Here is a 19170-nt window from a genome sequence, read left to right as displayed (position 1 = left end):
TTTGTCAGTGCCAAAGTTCTGCGGGCCAACATTTTCGTTTACTGGTTTAGCTGAGGTAAAATTGATACGTGCCGACAGAGAGAAGCGAACGCACAGAACGGTGATACAAAATGGAGACCCGGCGTTGCCTAGTATCATGAATTTTGTTTTTCCTTAAGCCCCCGAAGCTGCCCGAAGTGGCCAGAAAGATAAAAAGAACAAAAACGACTATTATTTTTAAAGATAATATGCAAAAAGGAACAAGTATATTTTCCAGATTCCTGAATAAATACACACACTCAATTTGTCAATTACATTACACTAATTTAGGAACCTTGTTTGGTCTTGTGGATGCCATGTTTTCATTGTCATCCTCATCACTCTCCAGTTCTTCATCATTTACTGCAGAACCTACATAAATACAGTGAACATTTTTAGATTTAATTTTATTTAAGTATTGTCAAATTTGATTTTAAATAGAGTATCTTTAGCTACATACTGTCAACTTGAGATGAAGTTGTTTTGTTCTTTTCAATGCATTCTGTCAAAAATGTGTTGACTTCTTTTTTGAACTTTTCGAGTGATTTGGTCAAAGCTGATTTTGTTCCATCCTCCACTGGAAAAATAATGGATTTCATTGGGTGATTAGACGTTTCTATTTCACTAAAGTGTGCGGTGATGTTATGGTCCATCCTGTAAGTTGCAATACAAAACACGTTTCAAAGTTTAAGAAATAACGTAAATTACTGGACACACAAACTCGATTCTAACGTGATCAATTCCAAATTCATCCTTTTTACCTTTTTCTTTGAGGTTTAAACGAAAAAACCAGAGATTCTTGACATGTGTGTTCAATAGGAGGCGGTACGTGTTTATTGGCAGAATCATTTTCAGTGAGTCTAAACAGAAACTTATTAAAATGATCATTGTTATTGCATAGAATATCGTCTGTATTGCGATTTTCATGAGTCTTGATCTCTCTAAAACGTGTTTAATCCTAATCGTGTAATGTGTTTCATGCAAAATTGGGATGTTTTCTATTATCATGACTAACAACAGAGAAGGAACCCAACATTTCAACATGAATTCTCAAAATAGTTTTGTTCCTGAAAACAATGTTGAACAGCGTTTAAGGTATGGGAATAAGCGCCCAACTTCATCGCATTACGTAACCTGCCAACCTCCAACGTCCAAAAGATGCAGAAAAAATACCTTTTCTTCGTCAGACGAGGTGTTTGAGGTGAACTCAAGAAGTACAGATCCATATCTTAGTTGCCCTTCCAACACCTCTAGCATCTCATCTTCTAATCAGTCTCATATTCAACAACAAAACCAACAACAGGAACACACAACACATGAAGAAACTGCAAACAGCAATCAACGATTGCTGAGAACAACTGAAATGTTAAAAGAAAGTGGGCTGTATGATGTTGCTGTAAGAACAGCAGCCCTTATTCGTCAAAATCAACAAAGTCGCAAGGAACTGGAGGAACTGAAGGAAGAAACCAAACTCTTTTTGAGAGATGTCTTGAATAACCCTGAAAATAGACAAATCAGTCATATCCTTAATGGCATGCAGCAGAACCAGTAAAAGCATGCTAGACTATTCACAGAATTCATAACATGTCAATTTCTGAAATCTATTTTTTGTGATGTTCTATTGATACTCTCGAATACGTACCATCCATCGTACGTATGTGAAAATTTCATATTCCAATAATTGGCTAACATTTCTTCTAAAAATATTCCTAGCACCAGATTGCTTTGCAAAATGAGTGCAAAATGTGTTTTAATCATAGTCGTTAACTCGTTATTTGTTTATTTACTACAATTATTTCTTCCCATCAAAATTTGTTACCTTAAAGCTAGTCTATCTAGGTGTTATTGTTTCCAGCAATTTCTGTTTCCTATAATTTTACTTTCTGCCAATTGTATAGTTGTCCGCTTCGTTACGCCAAATGTCCGCTCTCGTTCAATAGAAAGGATACTGTGTCCAGTGTCCGTACCGCAAAGGTTGGTCAATAAACGAAGATATGACATACAAAATATATATATTCATTATTTGCTAGCTGCAAAATGCGTTTCCTATTTTCTAGCCATCCAATGTAAATTTAAAAAATAAATCGCGGAGTGCGGCAGCCAGAGCCTGGAGCTCTGTCTGGACCCCCGGAGGTTCCGAAGAGTTGGCCGCAGGCAGTGGACTGTGGAATTTGAATAAGAAATCTGTCAACCTTGAATGGAAAATGTTAAAGATTTCGTCTGTTGTTTTGAAAATTAAAATTGTAAGGTCTGTCTTTTATTCTCTTAGTGATTAAAAAAACTATGAGGTGGGCTCTTCTGAAGAAATTTGCAGCTTGTGTGGGTGCGGCATTCATAGTTTACTATATTAAGTACGGTAAACGTGCTTTTGTGTTCAATTAAATTAGGATTAATAAGATTTTTAAAGTGTTTATGAAATGATATCCGTTATGTAAAACTAACATATTGATTACATTTTCAGAAAACGCTGTGGAGGTCCTTTATGTCGATGTGTTTTGAGGCTTGATGAGAAAGTTGTAATAATTACTGGTGGAACTTCTGGTAAAGAAATTTTAATAACAAAAATGACGCAAGACTAAAAAACCAAAATCTTATTTGTCAATTCATTAGGTTTAGGACTGGCCATTGCTGAACAGCTTGCTAATAGAGGTGCAAGAATAATTTTTACTGCAAGAGATCTGGATAAGGGTCTTGCAATCCAAGAATCTCTTAGAGCAACAACTAAGAATCCAAAGATTTTCTGCAAGTATCTGGATTTAAACAACTTTGTTTCTATTCATAAATTTGTTTCCCAAGTCAACCAAATATGTTCCAAAGTAGATTTGCTTATCAACAATGCAGGAGTATTTTTCCATCCTCCTAAAGAAACTGTAGATAAATTTGATGTCACATTTCAGACCAACTATTTGGGTAGGTTTGATGCAATGTATGTTGGTGAATTAAATTATTTACTCATTATTGTTATCTTTCTACAGGGCATTTTCTTTTGACTGAATTACTGGTTCCAGTATTAGGCGATCAAAGCCGCGTAATATTTCTGTCATCGGCTGCACATTCCTTAACTAAATCTTTAGACTTGAAGAGTGCATGTATTTTCGACGAAGGAGCCATCGGAACATCAGCAAGATTTCAGAGTTACGCTAAAGCAAAGCTATGCTTATTGTTGTATAGTAAGACTTTTGCACAACGTCACAAGGGTAAACTATTACATTACTGTAATATTTATTTGCAATAATTACTATTTTGTTTTGTTTTAACAGATAGAGGCATTCGTGTTTATAGTGTAGATCCTGGATCAGTGGAGACACCGATTTACCGTCATTTTCCTTTCTTGCAAAACCCAATTTTGAAAGCAATCCAGAAACCGATTCGCTTTATTGTAATTCGAAGTCCATTCCAAGGAGCACAGACTGTTCTTCACTGCGCCTTATCTCCCAAACTGGGCAGTGAAACTGGATTTTACTACGCGTAATAAAAAACATCATTTGCTATATAAATTTCAGACGTCTCAAACCGACTGAATTTTTTATAGGGACCTGGTAACCAAGACGCCTTCAAATCTATCACAAGACATTCAACTTTCTTCCCAGCTGTACGATTACAGTCGACTTTGGGCAGGTTTGTCTGATTTTGAAAAGAGTAAGTCTGTCTAGCTTCGACTGTCCTACATCGCCGCAAAATGACGTTCGAATGGATCGAAATGAAAAAAGATTTGGCGAAGAAAGTCGTCGAAAAAGGACATCAAGGAAAGCGGCCGCGATTTTGGAGTCAAATTGATGGGAAAGTAATTAAATTTCAACCTGGCACAGAGGAAGGGAACCCAATAGCGGATACAACGGAAGAGCTTTCCATGTTCCGTATCGGCGTTGCCCATGATGAGTGGTCTCGGATTCTTGAACTGTGTTTACAGCTGATGGACGAACGCGAAGTGAGCCTATTCCGCACCAAGACACGTGAAGGAGAATGCATTACATTCGAACTTCATCTTATTAGTATAATTTCACAGGCATCACCTATTCCGTGTTGGGAAGTGTCGGAAGTTATTCAAGTTAGCAAACAGTTAAAAGAGCAGGGTATTACCCTTCATCGTGATAAAAAGACTATTGATTCGTTCTACGTTTTTGCACGAGCATTAAAATTGTTGATTCCATTAGAAGTTCGACTTATCAAACAACTGACTGACAATCGGGAAAACAAAGATGAAGAAGCCGAAGTTTTAAAGAAAGACGTCACTGCATTAGTGGCTTCTATTTATAACAATTTAGCTGCATGTCAATTAGTGGAAGCTAATTACCGTCATGTTCTTCATCTGTGTGATCAAGTGTTGGAGCGGGCTCCATCCGACCCAAAAGCCATCTATAGAAAAGCTTCTGCTCTTCTAGGTATAGTGATTATAATTTTACACAAATTTTACTGATGATTCTTAACCTAATTTTTTTTTTTACTATAAGGTTTGAGGCAGTTTCAAGATTCATTAGAAATGGTTAAAATGGGACTTGTTCTGGATCCTTCTAATAAGGCAATGCAGAGTTTGGAAAAAAAGGCCAATAATTATTGCATTCAGCAGAGAAATGAGTTTGCAAAAGGAATGAAAAAGTTTTTTCACTGAATCTTGTAATTAGATGGACACCATTGGATTTGGCAACAACAATCTTTAAATTTTTTGTTTCTTCTTCTTCTTTGTTTCTTTGTATTGGTTGTCATCAGTGATTTCTTGTTTTGGTTTCTTTGGTGATTTTTTCAGACCCCTCTCAACTGGTTTAGGTCTCTTCTCTCCCCTGGCTTGAGCCAATACATCTTCCAATTCTATTAAGTGTGTTTCAGAATATCAATAAAACTGTTGAAAAAAGTGTATAGGGAAAATTGCTTACTATCTCCATAAAGTGGATGTCTTATTTTAAGACCTGTTGGTGGAACAACACTTTTTTTGGCTGGAAGATTAGTGATTTCATTTTGAGTTGCTTTAAACTTCAAATCTTTCACAAAAGAAATTATCCCCATTGTTTCTCTTGCTACAGTTTTAATTACACCATTTTCGTCTGGTAGGAGGAAGGTAATTGTGTCAGCTTTTTGTTGAACTAACGTTTCATATCTCTCCTCTTCAATTTTAAGTTTGGTTGTCTTTGACAGGGAGAACTCTAGGTTACGAATTGTTTCTGCATCCAGCTAAATATAATAAAAATCAGTCGGTGAATTATCAATAGAAAATTGTGAAATTAATCGAACTGTTATACCCTGTTGGGAGTAGAAATCATCCAAGCTTCATATTCAGAAGATGTTAACTCCTCTGCAGTCAATAATGTAGGACACTTTTTTAGTAAACTCATGTCGTTTTCGACTTCGCCAACTTCACTTTTGAAAGTACTATTACTTTTTGATTTTTTTACTTTCTGATGCGAGCCTTTTCCTCCCGCACTTTCATTTTCCGAGTCAGACATTTCTATATTTGGTGAATTTCTATTCCTTCGGCACTAGATACAGAAAATTTTTCAAAGTTCTTCAATCTTAACTCGTGTTGTCAATCAGAAATTCGTGTGCTCTTTTTGACATTCAACGTTGCCACGTCAGTGATAAACAACAATTCACAGATGAACAAAAATTTTTTCCGCTAAAGAGATTGACAGTTTGTCCAGAGGATTTTCTCATGGAGAAATGGTTTTGGTTGGATCAAGGATTTTACAAGTAAGTTGATCTAAATTATTTTAAAATATCATAGTTGAAGTTGAGTATCACTCAAAACACTCTCAAAGCAAAGTACTGTTCGTGCGAGCGAAAAGATGTCGGTGAACCGAACACTCTATTTTGTTTAACAAGTCTACTTGTCTTCTCTGCGATATATTTTATTTATCTGTCAAAAGTCAAGTCAAGTCTGCTATCTTAGCCGCTCCGATGGTTCGGAATATATCCACTGATCCGTTTCCGTCTTTGGGGAAGTTACTTACACAAAAACATTACTTTTGGGAGAACTGCCAGTAGGTCCTATTCCTTTTCTGTCATGAAACGTCTGATTTAAAACTCGGGGTAGGGCTATTGATTTCAGCTAAAAGGAATTTGAATGCGAATGAGAAAAAAGCTGGTGAACGTACACAACCATGTATTTGGTATGTTAAAGAAACGGTTTTAAGAAATTAAAGTATTTCGGCAAGGACACAAACATTTTTCTGGTTTAAAGTTTAAAAGGCACTTGCAAAACAAACGAGAACGAAGTTTTTAAAATTACTTCAAAACTTGCATAAACGAACTGAGTAAAAAATATTAAGCAAAAGTTTTAAAAGGTTTGCAAATTAACATTGCTCACCGGAAGGGAAAAATTGGGAAAGTCCATATAGTCTGGGTATACAATTCCAGAATAATCTTCGCCGTAGATCTCAATGTTCAATTCTGGACAATGTTGCTGCGGAAACTCTTGTCCTTCCAACTTTATAGGAGCAAGAGTTGCTGCTGCACTATTTTGCATCCAGTTATGTGAAGCTATTGAGGTACTTTGGCTCCAAGCCCAGGGAGGACAAGTTTGACGGCCGTCATATGTCGCATTGCTAGAATAAGATACAATCTCGTTTATAGCAAATTCACAGGCATTGTCTAACTCCGTGTGTTCGTCCCTCTGGCGGAAATTCTGTCCCTTAAATCACATCAAGTTGTAGAATGTAATCATTTACTGGAATGGAGAAGAGTACAAAAATACCTTTGGGCTTGCATGTTGCTGATGCGATATCGGTTCCAGTTGTGGCAGTTGCTGCTGGCATGAATCTGTAATCTGGTTGTAGGGTATTTGCGAATGATAATTCGAAGTTTGAAACGGATTTTCAGATGGCTGAACAGGGAAGGGATCTTGAATGGAATGTTTTGATCCAATTTGAGGATTGTTGTTTCCATTATAATCCACTTCGGCAGTTGGGGGTCTTGGAGGATCTGTCGTCATCGGCAATCCAGTCACGTTACCCAAATTTTGAGGGAAATAAAATTGTGGCATCGACAACATGATGACACAATGACGAGAGAATGGATAAAGACGATGTAGTTCTTCTGAAACCAATGGAGATTTGAAATATCGACATTGGCGACAAAGGATGCCTCTACGACTATCGCTAGTTCGTCGGTTGCTAAACCAGTTCTGCACGAAATGATAAAAAAATGTCTATATAGAGAGACAAAGGATTATTTTGTGCTAAGGTATTAAATATTTTACTTGAACACGCGATGATTCAGTCTTGCAGTGAAGAGCCATAGCGCCTATCTGAAATCGATCGGGATACGGGTTGATCGCATACAGTTGTTTTAGCCAATTTACAACTTCGTAAGATAATCTTCGTTGAGGAGATCCTGGAATTAAAAATAATAAAAATTTTTAATAAAAATACATTTAAAATTTAAATTTAAAGTTATGCTCTTAAGTAACGATAATTCAAGTTTTCAGTGTGTAGAGTAGACGACTATCGGCAGTGTGTGGTGTGCAAGGCTAATGGTGGTGTGGCTGAGTGCTCAGCTAGACCACGTGTTTGGGCTTGGATTGATCGGCCACGAAAACAGGTAAAACCATTAAATTTTCAGTTTCTTTCATACAAATCGTGCATCAAGTGTGTTGAACATGAATAGTGTTATATAATTCCAAGTATTCCATACGAGATTACCCACTGTTAAAGAATGTTAGGAAAACTTACTTTGTTGAGAATTTTTATTCATTTTTGCGAGAATTTCAACTAACAGAACCACGAGATCCAAGTTTTAAAATCACGGATGAGCAATCTTTCAGATGTAAATTCGCCAGCAGCAGCAGCAGAGCAGTTTTACTTGAAAGTCAGCAGTTTGCCACTTGACTGATTAATTTAATGGCCGATTGCACCACCCCTCATCCCCTCCTTTTTGCACAAGAGAGGAGGGATCATCTTCTCACACCCTTCATTATTGCCCATTGTTCAGTGCAGGTCATAGGGGTTATTTGCCGCCAAAATTGAGGGAAGCCGTGGCTGGCTTCCTTGATTAAACTTGCGATGACGAAGCAATTTTGCCTGCCTTTCAGAATTAATAGTGCATGGAAATCGATGCCTTTCTTTATGTGCTGTGATCGATTCAGTAAATTCATCATTTACATTTAAGATTGCGAGAAAAATCATTAACGATTCTCTAATAACAACCTAACATCACATGATTAAATTTACGTAATTGCTCTCTGATTGAAGCATTGCCAATTTTTATTGAAGAGCTCTAGCTCTTTGAAATGGCTGGAAAAATTTCTTAAAATTATAAATAGTAAACTTCTATTTCGAAATAAATAAAATGTTAGGTCAAATCTTTATTATTCCAGTAAAATTTTTTGATAGGCACATCATTAGAACAATTTCAGTTACGAATGAATACGAGGGTTCTGGATTATGACATTTTAGAAACATTATGTATATAAAAATATGAAATTAAAAAAGCATTTGTACGTGAACTTATTTTTGCAAATTTTTGTTTCTCAAATAGTCACGGGCTTCCTTCAAAAGCTCCAAAACTTCTGGGGCATCTTCGGGTGAAGCTTCCCATTGATCCTCTTTCAAAAGCTCTGGATCGACTTGATCGTTAACATCAGGTAGGCCTACGTAATCTTCATCTTCTTCTTCTTCTGCATTTTCTTCCTCATCTTCAGTGTCGTCGATAAAAGAGTCTTCGAGATCGTAGTCTTTATCACCTTCCGATTCATAGTCTGAATCTGTGGGTCTGGGTCTTTTTGCTGTAACGAAACAAGTGAGAAATTTGCTCACGAACAATTGTGCTAATAATCATTGCAAACCTGGTCTCCGGGTTTTCTTCTTTTGTGGTGAATCCTCTGGTGTGTCCACACGTGGTGGCTGTGTGTGCTTGAAGTCTCTTTTGTGTTGTGGGTTTTGACGATAGCAGGAAGTTCCATATTGACATTCTGGCTTATTGTCATCATTTTGAGGACCTTCTTCACCCTCTTCACCTTCTTGAAAAACCCTGTAGTCATCATCCCCGGGATGACTGAATTCTTCTTTATGAGCAGGGTTTCTTCTGTAACAGCTGTCTCCATATTTGCAAGGAATTCGCTTATTTTCTGACATTCCATCAGCCTACAGAGAATTGTGACATTGCACTTTAATGATGATTTATTTTATAAATGAAATTCTTAAAAGTAATTAATACCGAAGTTGCTGCTGCTGTTTCAGTAGTTTCCTCTTTAACTTCGGCTGGAGGCGGACTTCTTGCACTCTCTTCGTTCTGGGTGAGAGTTTCGTCAGATGTCAACATCCAGGCCGGTAGATTTCTCTCACAATCTTCGTCAAGATTGCTCTGCTCATTTTCAACTTTCTGTGAGTCATCAACTTCTCTTTTGACTTCCATTTTTAATTACTTGCTTCTCAAAAAAAGAAAACGTTTGTTATCCTTTTCAAATAAAAGCAGTCGACGGATCGACGCTTTGTTTTATTATCGATCGCTTGAATATCCAATATCGATATTTAAAGAATTTTTCAGCTTTTCTTTTCCCTTGTTCAAATAATCAAGACAGCCATTGAAAAGCTGAACCATGCTTCGACTTTTTGATAAGAATAGAGCAGTTTTCGAAGAACGTCTGGCAAAAGATGTCTTTGTGTAAATTATGAGGAGCTCTCGGTGAACTGACTGTCAATATTATTACTACGCGGCACAATGCCAAACGTAATTGGATTGCTTTTGTTGTGGACGTCATCCACAAACTTTGAGGACTCGTAGGGAAGCCGTATCAAATAAAGCGGAATGTGTGACTGATTGGCATGAGAATCCCAAACGCGCGACGATTGTTATACTCGGGAACGCGAAAAGTTTTGAACCTGCATAGCGGAACCAAAATTGTGTGGGTTGAAAATCAGCAATTCTGATTGAAGAAACTCGATGCATTCTTTATTAGTTCTCGGGTATAAATGAGCTGTTGGCTGTAGCCTTTTAGTCAACAGCCTTCACTTATAAATCCTCTTTTCTTTCTTCCCAATTCTTTTTGGCATTGTCTTGTGTTTCTTTTGAAGATTGTCGTGTTTGACTCGACTGTTCATCTATGAGTAGTACACGATCGATATAGACCCATCGCCCTGGGACTCACTCAGGCCGCTTGGTCTTTATTTGATAGGGTCGCCGGTCTCCTTAGAGAACGGAATGACCATCAATAAATGAGCCGAGCCTTGGAGAGAGAGAAATGAGTTAAGATACAAAACTTAATCCGATGACATTTAATCAACGCCAAGAGTTGTTTGTTTCATTTCCTTTTAGTGGCTATTCGCAAAGAATAATGTCCCCGCCAAAGTCGTTGATGCGGAAAACAAATAGGATACACGCGGGAGACAGGCTGTGGGTCTAAGCAGATCTTGATATTGCTTTGAATCTAGGTCGAAACACATGTTATCTATTGTGATTTGGAAATAAAGAGTCAGGAACCCGTGTTGTCGATGGACGACACTCGATCGAATCTGTCGACCCCGATGTCTGTTTTGTCAAGTGCGTTTATCGATCGAGCTGTGGGAGTAAAAGAAACCAAGGGGTTATATATTATTTCTCCATATATATGTGTTTGTGTCTTTTCTTTTTTAAAAGAACACATTTGCCATAAAGCATCCTGGCGGCAATCATTCGCTCCGATGAAGTAGGTCTCTCCCCTGTTGTAGATATTTTTTGTTTGTAAATTAAACATTAGGCTGGCTGCTGGCTGCTGGCTGTTGCCGGGCTCCTATTCACGTCCTTTACTTAACTAGATTAGGCGTATAGACGGCGGAGAGAATAGGGAAACACCAGTAATGTGCCTTATAGGATTGGGAATTTGCGGGCGCCGGTTGACGTTTCAAATCCCATTAGGAGCCGACTATTTCCACGTTTGCATTGGTTTCTTTTTTCTTGTTCCCTGGGAAAATATACATATATATAGTATACGTGCCGGCATCAATATATTCTGAAATTCTTTTTGAAAGATCGGCAGATAGCACAAAAGAAGATTTAGCATGCGCTGAAAAGACTCTGTCGCTCTGTCTGTGTGTGTGTTATCGAGGTGCGCCTTTGTGCTCCCTCGAATGGCTCCTCCTCGGTCGGGAATATCAAGGAAATAAACCAAGTGCGTGGCCATTTCAGCTCGCATCACAGACCGGGTCGGGTGTCCGAAACATACACTGTCTCTACTTCTCTTTCTGGCCGAAAAGTTTCCACTACATTTGACGAGCATTTCCGAGTAAAAGGAAAGCTATCCGTTCAGTTAGGCTATATGTGAAGTGCGAGTGTGTGACGGACTGTGTGTGTGTTTCGTGAGGGGAAATCCGCTTGGGAAGCGGATTAGTTGCACGACAACTTTACTCTGATCGAAAGATGGAAACGAATAGACCGGGTGGTGGTGGTGGTCCACCCGATGCCAACAGTGGCGAAAATAAAGCTGCGGCCAATCGCAATCGTAACGAAAAATTGATCCGATTAATCACTGTCATCGCCTACTTTTGCAGCGTTTCGGGAGCGGCTGTAATGCTTTCGCTTTATTACATTTTCCTTTGGGATCCGGATCCTCGTTCCAATCACGCGGCATTTCAAGAACCCAATTCACTCTATACTCCACCGTCACATTCCCAATTACCAAACTCTATTTCCTCTACCTCCGCCAGCCCCCTTTTACGACATCTCATTGGCGACCATACCACCGTAACTGGTATGTCTTCCTTTTTTCCTCGTTCACGCGTAGGCTGATTGAGACCCAACAAAAACATTTATCGATCTTTCTTTTTTTTGTATTGATGGATATTTCTTCTTCTTTTATTTGGTTTTGATGCAGCATCGACCAACTTAACAGCGGAAGTGTTTGGCGTCACATCTAATGGAACGTGAAAAATGTCAATCAATTAGCGCTGGTCGCCAATTAACCGGCCAATACAATATTGATTCCTTCTTCCATCGCGCAGTTTTCTTTCCTTCAACAGTGATTGTGCCACATATAAACATGAAAAATTGATCGCTTCTTATATTCTATTTTATCCTTAAAGTATTTGACTCTAGCAACGGAGGAGAGACCTTAAATTATACTGATAATATATATCAAGGCAAATTTAATAAACAGAACAAGTGTGACAGCATAAGCTGGTCTTTATTCGACTTTATTTTCACATGAAAAGAATTGACACGAGCTCACAGCTAGAGATGTCTACTAGCAGGAAGTGGAAAAGACCTCTTTGACCTCCGGGTTGAACGGAAGGACGTCACACTCAGCTTGGTATTTGTGCTGGGTGGCGTAGTTGGTATTAAATCAAGGGAAAATCCCGCCTGCGCAAATAACACTAAGTCAAAATGAAACTTCCATCCCCAACAGACCCCCCTTTTAAACAAAAAATCAAAAATAAGAAAATGTTCTTCTTTTCCTTGGTTTCCTTCTGCAGCTGCGTTATTATCGACAGCCGGCTGGATGACGATGACGTAAATGGACGATCCGGCTGACAGTATAGTTAAGGAGCCAACTGGGTAATCGCCCCCTAGAGAAATATTTATTCTTTCAACTGCTCCTGTATCACTGCCAAAAAAAGAACTCGATAATCTCCAGAAGTAGATTAGATTTTCTCTTTTACCAATGAGCCAACGTCGGCAAGAAAATTCCGTGTAGACTCTGAAATGGGCCCCAAGCCCAAGAAGATTCAGATGTTGATCTGCACTCAATTTGATCACCGTTCCCAAGTAGTTACTACAACCGGTCTCTATAATATTAACAAGCTAGAGAGCAGAGTTCATACATTGACAAGCCTAAAGGGAGGGTCTACCACCGATGCGTCTCTTAAAATCAATTAGTTCCATCAACGACGTGGCCAAGTTAATTTAATAATAACGCCACACCCACGTAAGCTGGCGACTCCATTTGCGACTTTCGATTCCGATTATGCTGATGGCTCACAACTCGAATTCGACCGAGAAATTAATTCGCGTTCACGAAACATTTTTTTTTTTTTATTATTCGGTTGCTTCACAAATCCAGTCACGTTCAGCTTTGTTGTCAATTTTACTTAATATGTGCCTCACGATCTTGTTTTTTTTTTCTCTCTCTCTTTTCTAGAAAGTGTTTCATATATATTGATCGCTTCAAGGATCCTGCTGCCGGCTTCCGTAGTGGTGGGAATACGTGCAATGCGTTTGGAAACCCTCCCTGCTCGAATAGACTGTTAAGTTTCTACGTCTTTGTTTGATATGTATTTTTTTGTTTGATATTCCGGAATCGGAAGTGTTGTAGACCCGCCAAACTCTCTCACGCTGGCTCCGCCCGGAGATGATTTCGTATAGTGCGCAATTAATAAGTCGGTGTGGGAACTAACAGGGAAATTGTGTTTCAATCTTTCTGATATACGGACTTTTATAGACATTGATGTAGGAGTGAGCCGGTCTTAAGCTCTGACAAGATTGAACGATCCTGCTGGGGTGAGAGTAAGCCCGTTTTGGACGTTTAAGGCCCTTAGATGAAGACCTTTTCCCTGGTTGTCCTTGTATTGAATCCGAGCCGACAGCGCGGTCTAAAGAGGCTCAAGGGAAAGACCAAAAAGACAAGAAACTTGATTGTAAAAAGGAACAGCAGACAAAGAGCATGCGCGGAGCTATGCACGATTTCTTTTCTTTCTATCCCTTCTCCGTTTCGCCCTTTTTCTTTCTTTCATGTCAACATGCTTGTAGGATGCTGATGAAGATGCGTCGTTGTGTTCTAAAATGGCTCCCCCCCACCGGTTCCTGTTTGGTCCATCAAGTAAATAAACTAAAGGGCGTCGGTTTAAGGCATTCGAGCAGACTTCCCTTTTAGTTCCAGTCGGTCATTTTCCCAGTTCTCTTTTCTAAACGGTTTTCTTCTTTTTTCTTTCAATTCGCAATTTATCACACTTTCTTTGTTTGTGACGCGTCTGTGTTATTCGATTCGACAACCCTTTCGTTTTGTTGGATTTCTTCAAGTTTGATATTGATTTCATTGAATCAATAGTCATGGGTGGTAGTGATTGTTTGAACAAACTTTTCGAGTCGAAGCCGGCCTATTCCAGCGTGATAATGCCAGGTGAAAATCACAAGACCCATAGGGGACACGAGAGAAACACCAGTCTCATCCGCGTCTTCACCGTCGTTGCATACATTTGCAGTGTTTCCATAGCAGCTGCTGTTCTCTCGTTGTACTATTTCTTTATCTGGGATCCGACAACTAATAATCAAAACAGCACTCTAGTGACTTACACTAGCAACTCTACTACTTCTCACCTTTTGGCCCATTCCAAGAGCAGTAGTCCTCTTTTACGGCCACTTCTTGGCAACTGCAGTCTCAGCACCGACGACGGTATGTTTAGCAAATCAATCGACTCACAAGACATGTTGATTTCCTTGTTTGTTTCTTCCTTTCCCTCAATCCAGTAGCTCACGGCAATCTAACGTCTCCGATGGAAGGCAAACCATCTGCTCTCTTCTAAAAAAGGATGTACACAAATCGTCGTCGTAAAGCTCTTTAAATACAAGAAGATTGAACAACACTTTTACGCATTCTGGTCGAGTGTTTAAATTTAAAAAAAAAAAGACAAACGATGTGAAAATCGGGAATTTGTATTTTTTCTTTTTTTCTTGGTGTTGTCTCGGAGACACACAAACTCATTTTTGACACGTAAGAAAAACTAAAAATAAACAAAGAGGAAATGAAGCATCATTATCTTTTATATATTTAGCGAGTAGCTTCCATTAGAGAATTGACGTGCTCGTAGACGGCCTTCAGCAGAAACTGGAACACGTCATTGCCGGCCAATTCGGATAACTGCGGCTCACGCAGGATTTCTTCTGGGTTGGGCAGTAAATCGGCCAGATCTTCGCCTGCGCAAATAACACATCGTCAATGAAGGAGCCAACTGACTAATAGCCTCGAAATATTTTAGTAATTGTACCAGTGCCAAGAGAAAACTCAATAATCTTAAAAAAGATCGTTCCGCTGATTGACTGCAGCACATTGTCCGTGTCAAACTGTGTCCACGCATCTCGTAGAATGGCCCGCGCCCAGATTCCAAGTCGACGAGATTCTCTTTCTTCTTGATTCTCGAGGAAATTCAACAAATCCAGCGCCTTTTTAAAGTCCAGTTCGTTGGCTAAAACATTCTCGTCGCAAATGTACATCTAGAATGTAAAGAAATAAAGGTTGAAATCATTTTTTGAAAAAGAATTTCTTTGATTGATGATGGCAAACCTCCATCAATTCGGAGGCGGTGAACACACGCATAGTGTTGGGGTCGATGTCGTAAGCTTGTAAAACCACGACTGGAAGTTGCTCCTGATGCGTGAGTAATGCGAGTTCAGCCTCTACGTTCTCGAGTTCTGCTTGAACGACTTCCGGATCAGGGCCCAACTTTTCTTCAGTGACAAGATGTAATTTCGCTAGGCTCAGCAGCGTCCTCTTCCGACTTGACAGGAAAGAAGAGGAATAGTTTTGAAACTTGCAATCCTGGGCAATCACATTGAAATACATTATTTCTAAGATGTATTACCTATAGAGATCTTTCTCTACACATGCCAAATTGGTCAAAGTGTGAGCTGCCTCCAAATAGTTTTCGCTTTCTGACTGATCCACCCACAGAATGTCGGGATGGCCCTCGAGAAAAGTGCTGACTTCAGATCGACGGAGTCGTAGCAACTTCTCGCGTTGATTGCGTTGCATGTACCTAATTACGGAGGCAATTAAATGAAGGTTAAAGGTAATTAATAAGCCAACCACGTACCATTTGCAGGCGAATTCGGTAAACCCAGATTCACCGAGTTTGTCTATGTAAACGTTCAACTTGTTTTCGTTCATGGTTTCATCGCAGACGGTGAGCAAGGCTCCAAAGTCCACGTATTTTTCGGCCAGCAGGGCTACCCGCTCAAATTCACGTCCTCTGAGGAATAGCTCTAAGATGGCGCTTCGCTCCGATTGGACCTCCTGCTTCACCTGGGCGAAAGATGGGCTGTGCTCATCGCAACTCTCCAGGTACATTTTAAGAGCGTCGAGTAAGATGTCGGTTAGATTAGCAGCCTGACTCCAGAGATTGCTTCGGAGACCTGCGTCATCCGCATTGCCCACTCCTTCCTCGACTAAGAGATGTAGCAATCGAATAATGGAAGACCGGACGCTTCTGGGTCCAGGTGACTGCAAAGAGAAACGTGATAAGACTTTTCTAATACGAGCGGATTATAAGAGATAATTACGGCGATCCAGGGTAGGGTTTCGAAACTGTTTTCGCATTGCTCCAGCAGCTCAATGTTGCGAGCCCTGTAGTCGCGGGCAGCATTGGTCATGGCAATTATGAAATTCGTAGCGTTGCTGATTGGTTTAACTTTATCGGATGGAGAGCCACTCATGTTGGCCACAGTTTCGCAGACGACATCCACAAAGCAAGGAAAAAAGTCTCCTAGCGCAGTAATGTGTCGGTAGAAGAGATCCTGCTGCGTCAATTTGTCATTTGTCAGTTCGACTGCTCTTTCTTGAAGGACCCGTCGGATGGAAGCATCAATAAGTGTTGAACCAGGCGTATGAAGGGCTCGTAAGGCCAAGGATGCACGCAATTTCTCGGCATGTTCCATCAAAACAAATGCACTAGATTTAGCACCGCGACGGTCGCCAATGGCTGTCAAGTCGCCCCAAATTGACATGTTCCTGAATAATTTTTGAAAACGTGAACAGAATGTTAATGAATAAAGACTAGTATATAGTGTGACGTACCGAAGGAAAGTTAGGAACAGGTCGTGAGCCTTGACTTTATCTTCCAACTGATGCAGGACTAATAAGGAGACGGTGGTGAACGTTGACTCGTGACCAGCTGGAACTGAATCTGTCCAACGAGGATCTGTGGCTGGATAGTCGTCGATGATTTGTTGACTGAAATCAACCACCATTCTATCCATGAGCGAATCTATTTGTCCTTTACTGGTTGGAGAGGCAAATAATTCTTCGAGAAGCGACTGTGTTTCATAAATATTTTTGCGGCAGAAATTGATGAAAGCCAATCTCAATTTTGATGAGGTAGATTCATTCTGCAAGTAAATTGAAATGCTGTAATTCACCTTGAAAAACACTGATAAACTTTTCAACATACCTGGGCGGGATCAAGGTTTTCGGCCATAATCTGGGAATGTTCCATAATGGATTCATCAATAAAAGATTGGCTGTCATTCGGTCCACCGACTGAAGGTTGTAAAATCAAAACACCGTGACGGGTAGAGAAGAAAACGGGTCGCTGATTAAAGACTCCTGCACCTAGGAAACGTTCATTGGCAGCCTTGACTTCAAGCTTGTCGGGTTCTTCTAGTGGCTCGTTGGACGGTACACACAGGATCCATTTATCAGAGTACAAGTAGGCCGTCGATCCCACGAGAACAAAGCGACACTGGGGAGGGGACGATTCTTGTAAAGATGAATCTGATCGCTCAGCCATGGCTGTGGCATACTTGAGGACACAAAAGGAGGAAAAACCAGTAGGTGGCGAGCTACTTTGCATTGGCAGAGCGGCCAAGGCGTATTGGATTTGGGAACTCAGGTTGGGATTGGAGGCGGCGATCAGCAAGATTAAGTCGTTTTTGTAAACTTGGGCATCAAGAATCCAGACTCTCAATTTGTGGATGCTGTTGCGGTCACTTCGGCTCCAGACGTGCGCAATAAGAGACTCCCTAGCCCATTTGTCAATATCACACTGATATAATAGCCGCTCTGTCTCGCCAACCTAGATACAAAACGAGTTTAGTGGGTTATCTTGTGGATTTTTATGTAGATTTACCTGCCAATACTGCAAAGTTTGACTGCAGAGGATTTGAACTTCCAAAGTATGACTATCTTTTTTCTGGCTCAATAGTTTGACTAGCCGTGTCTCCATCGACTGATGTGTTGAAATGGGTCCAAATATCAAGGAAGACATTCTACGGCTAATGGAACCTAATAGTCCCTGCGGTGTCTTGAAATTCCGGCACTGTATGTTGGGACTGCCATCAGTCAGGCGAGGTGTCAACAGCAGGACACTGGCAGTTGTTGTGGCTACCAAGCAGCCCAGAGGCATAGCTTCACTCAGAGTATCACATTCTTGACCCTGTTAATTCCAATACTGCAATTACTTGTTGTTTGATAAGAATTTTAATCTGAAATTTTACCTGAAGGTCAGCATTGATTTCAACAAAAAAGTTTTCGTGAGCAATGGAATCCCAGTAACGGACAGTTCCTTCTGGTGACACAGCAATGCATGATGGAACACTGTCAACTTCTGAGCAGAAAACTGCCACGAGATCTGATTTGTGTGCTAGATCACTTGGAGGTAAGGTCAACTCGTGAGACTTTGGGGAAGAAACAGCAATTGATTTCCTTGAAGGTGTTGATACTGTGTTAGCACCAGCAGACTTGGAGTACTTCCATATGACAAGTTGCCGTCCACACACAAACCAGGCCCAGCCATCTTTAGACAGTGTAACACTGCACTCTGCTTTCCCTGAAAGCGAACATGATATTTAATTTGGTCAAGAAGAGTCACATATTTACCAACTTACTTTCTGCTGAGGAAATGAGTTCAATTACAGCTACGGGTAAAGCTGTTCCATAATTTTCTAAGGCATAATTAGACGATTCAGCCAAATTACGAGATGATGCATTCAACGAACGTGAACTGACATTCAATGAACTGAAAAAAAGAAAATGGCATGATTGACGAAAATACAACACAACTTGTGTAACACATACTTTCTCCGCCCGGCTTTCAGCAAATTTTTTCTATCCATTTGTTCGGTATTTATTCAGTTCCTTCACTTTTTAGAGACTTGAGATATTTTGAAAAAATTGTCGTCTGGCACGTTTAAAAATAAAATCTGACGGTGCTAATGGCGGCGCAATGTTGCCGTACCTCATACAACTCAATTTCCTTTACTTTTCTTCTCTTATTTTTTTAATGATGTGTTTTGCATGCATGATTTTGGATTTTAAAATCATATTATAAATTCAAGTATCATTTTCAGATTAAATTTAGCACAAGATTTCAAGAAAACTGATTGGTGGAATTGGTGGAAATGTTTTTCATTTGACACAGCGATGCATGTAAATTGAACATTAAAGTTAAACCTACTTTAATTGATTCATGTGTTACTTGATTGAATTGCGTAATTGATCTGATAAAGTAAACGAGGATCTATTTAACGGGCGGATGGATACAT

The 19170-nt window shown here is 39.8% G+C and overlaps 7 protein-coding genes and 1 long non-coding RNA gene across 11 annotated transcripts; 4 read left to right on the top strand and 4 right to left on the bottom strand.

Moving 5' to 3' along the window:
• Positions 1–223: 223 nt before the first annotated feature.
• LOC124316049 lies at positions 224–1244 on the bottom strand. Its single transcript, XM_046781789.1, has 4 exons — positions 1192–1244; positions 780–878; positions 479–672; positions 224–390 (listed from the first exon to the last, which is right to left on the bottom strand). Exons 1-4 carry the CDS (start codon positions 1242–1244, stop codon positions 296–298), a joined length of 441 nt encoding a protein of 146 aa, XP_046637745.1. The 3' UTR covers positions 224–295.
• Positions 1245–2149: 905 nt separating this feature from the next.
• On the top strand, positions 2150–3742 carry LOC124315461 (retinol dehydrogenase 11-like). Of its 2 annotated transcripts, none has more exons than XM_046781147.1 (6): positions 2150–2266; positions 2480–2559; positions 2629–2928; positions 2994–3215; positions 3279–3486; positions 3551–3742. In XM_046781147.1, exons 1-6 carry the CDS (start codon positions 2223–2225, stop codon positions 3669–3671), a joined length of 975 nt encoding a protein of 324 aa, XP_046637103.1. In that variant the 5' UTR covers positions 2150–2222; the 3' UTR covers positions 3672–3742. The 2 variants fall into 2 exon arrangements, with proteins under 2 accessions (XP_046637103.1, XP_046637102.1); XM_046781146.1 differs by having other exon boundaries at positions 2225–2369.
• Positions 3698–4870, top strand: LOC124315520 (FK506-binding protein-like). The gene is made up of 2 exons (XM_046781255.1): positions 3698–4400; positions 4470–4870. Exons 1-2 carry the CDS (start codon positions 3698–3700, stop codon positions 4625–4627), a joined length of 861 nt encoding a protein of 286 aa, XP_046637211.1. The 3' UTR covers positions 4628–4870.
• LOC124315590 lies at positions 4673–5586 on the bottom strand. Its single transcript, XM_046781364.1, has 3 exons — positions 5253–5586; positions 4890–5184; positions 4673–4824 (listed from the first exon to the last, which is right to left on the bottom strand). The coding sequence occupies exons 1-3, from the start codon at positions 5454–5456 to the stop codon at positions 4673–4675; spliced, it is 651 nt and encodes a 216-aa protein (XP_046637320.1). The 5' UTR covers positions 5457–5586.
• Positions 5587–5643: 57 nt separating this feature from the next.
• LOC124315741 lies at positions 5644–13963 on the top strand. Its single transcript, XR_006911627.1, has 4 exons — positions 5644–5700; positions 7429–7548; positions 8485–8590; positions 13058–13963. It is a non-coding gene; the product is annotated as an uncharacterized LOC124315741 (long non-coding RNA).
• Positions 6096–9491, bottom strand: LOC124315486 (aprataxin and PNK-like factor). Of its 3 annotated transcripts, XM_046781199.1 has the most exons (6): positions 9163–9491; positions 8792–9089; positions 7680–8731; positions 7208–7341; positions 6704–7132; positions 6096–6640 (listed from the first exon to the last, which is right to left on the bottom strand). In XM_046781199.1, exons 1-3 carry the CDS (start codon positions 9358–9360, stop codon positions 8454–8456), a joined length of 774 nt encoding a protein of 257 aa, XP_046637155.1. In that variant the 5' UTR covers positions 9361–9491; the 3' UTR covers positions 6096–6640; positions 6704–7132; positions 7208–7341; positions 7680–8453. The 3 variants fall into 3 exon arrangements, with proteins under 3 accessions (XP_046637155.1, XP_046637154.1, XP_046637153.1); XM_046781198.1 differs by lacking the exons at positions 8792–9089; positions 9163–9491 and having other exon boundaries at positions 6096–6634; positions 7680–7861; XM_046781197.1 differs by lacking the exons at positions 8792–9089; positions 9163–9491 and having other exon boundaries at positions 7680–7855.
• On the top strand, positions 10938–12095 carry LOC124315664. Its single transcript, XM_046781472.1, has 2 exons — positions 10938–11671; positions 11795–12095. The coding sequence occupies exons 1-2, from the start codon at positions 11341–11343 to the stop codon at positions 11845–11847; spliced, it is 384 nt and encodes a 127-aa protein (XP_046637428.1). The 5' UTR covers positions 10938–11340; the 3' UTR covers positions 11848–12095.
• Positions 13964–14538: 575 nt separating the features above from the next.
• LOC124315120 (nuclear pore complex protein Nup133-like) lies at positions 14539–19102 on the bottom strand. Its single transcript, XM_046780551.1, has 12 exons — positions 18704–19102; positions 18514–18644; positions 18124–18455; positions 17757–18062; positions 17079–17702; positions 16706–17016; positions 16192–16639; positions 15726–16132; positions 15495–15668; positions 15197–15410; positions 14901–15126; positions 14539–14829 (listed from the first exon to the last, which is right to left on the bottom strand). Exons 1-12 carry the CDS (start codon positions 18739–18741, stop codon positions 14684–14686), a joined length of 3357 nt encoding a protein of 1118 aa, XP_046636507.1. The 5' UTR covers positions 18742–19102; the 3' UTR covers positions 14539–14683.
• Between the last annotated feature and the right edge of the window lie 68 nt (positions 19103–19170).

Source organism: Daphnia pulicaria, chromosome 11 (assembly GCF_021234035.1).
Source record: "Daphnia pulicaria isolate SC F1-1A chromosome 11, SC_F0-13Bv2, whole genome shotgun sequence".
NCBI lineage: Eukaryota > Metazoa > Arthropoda > Branchiopoda > Diplostraca > Daphniidae > Daphnia > Daphnia pulicaria.
The sequence above is the reverse complement of the archived record's forward strand: the minus strand, read 5'-3'. Positions and strand labels throughout refer to the sequence as shown.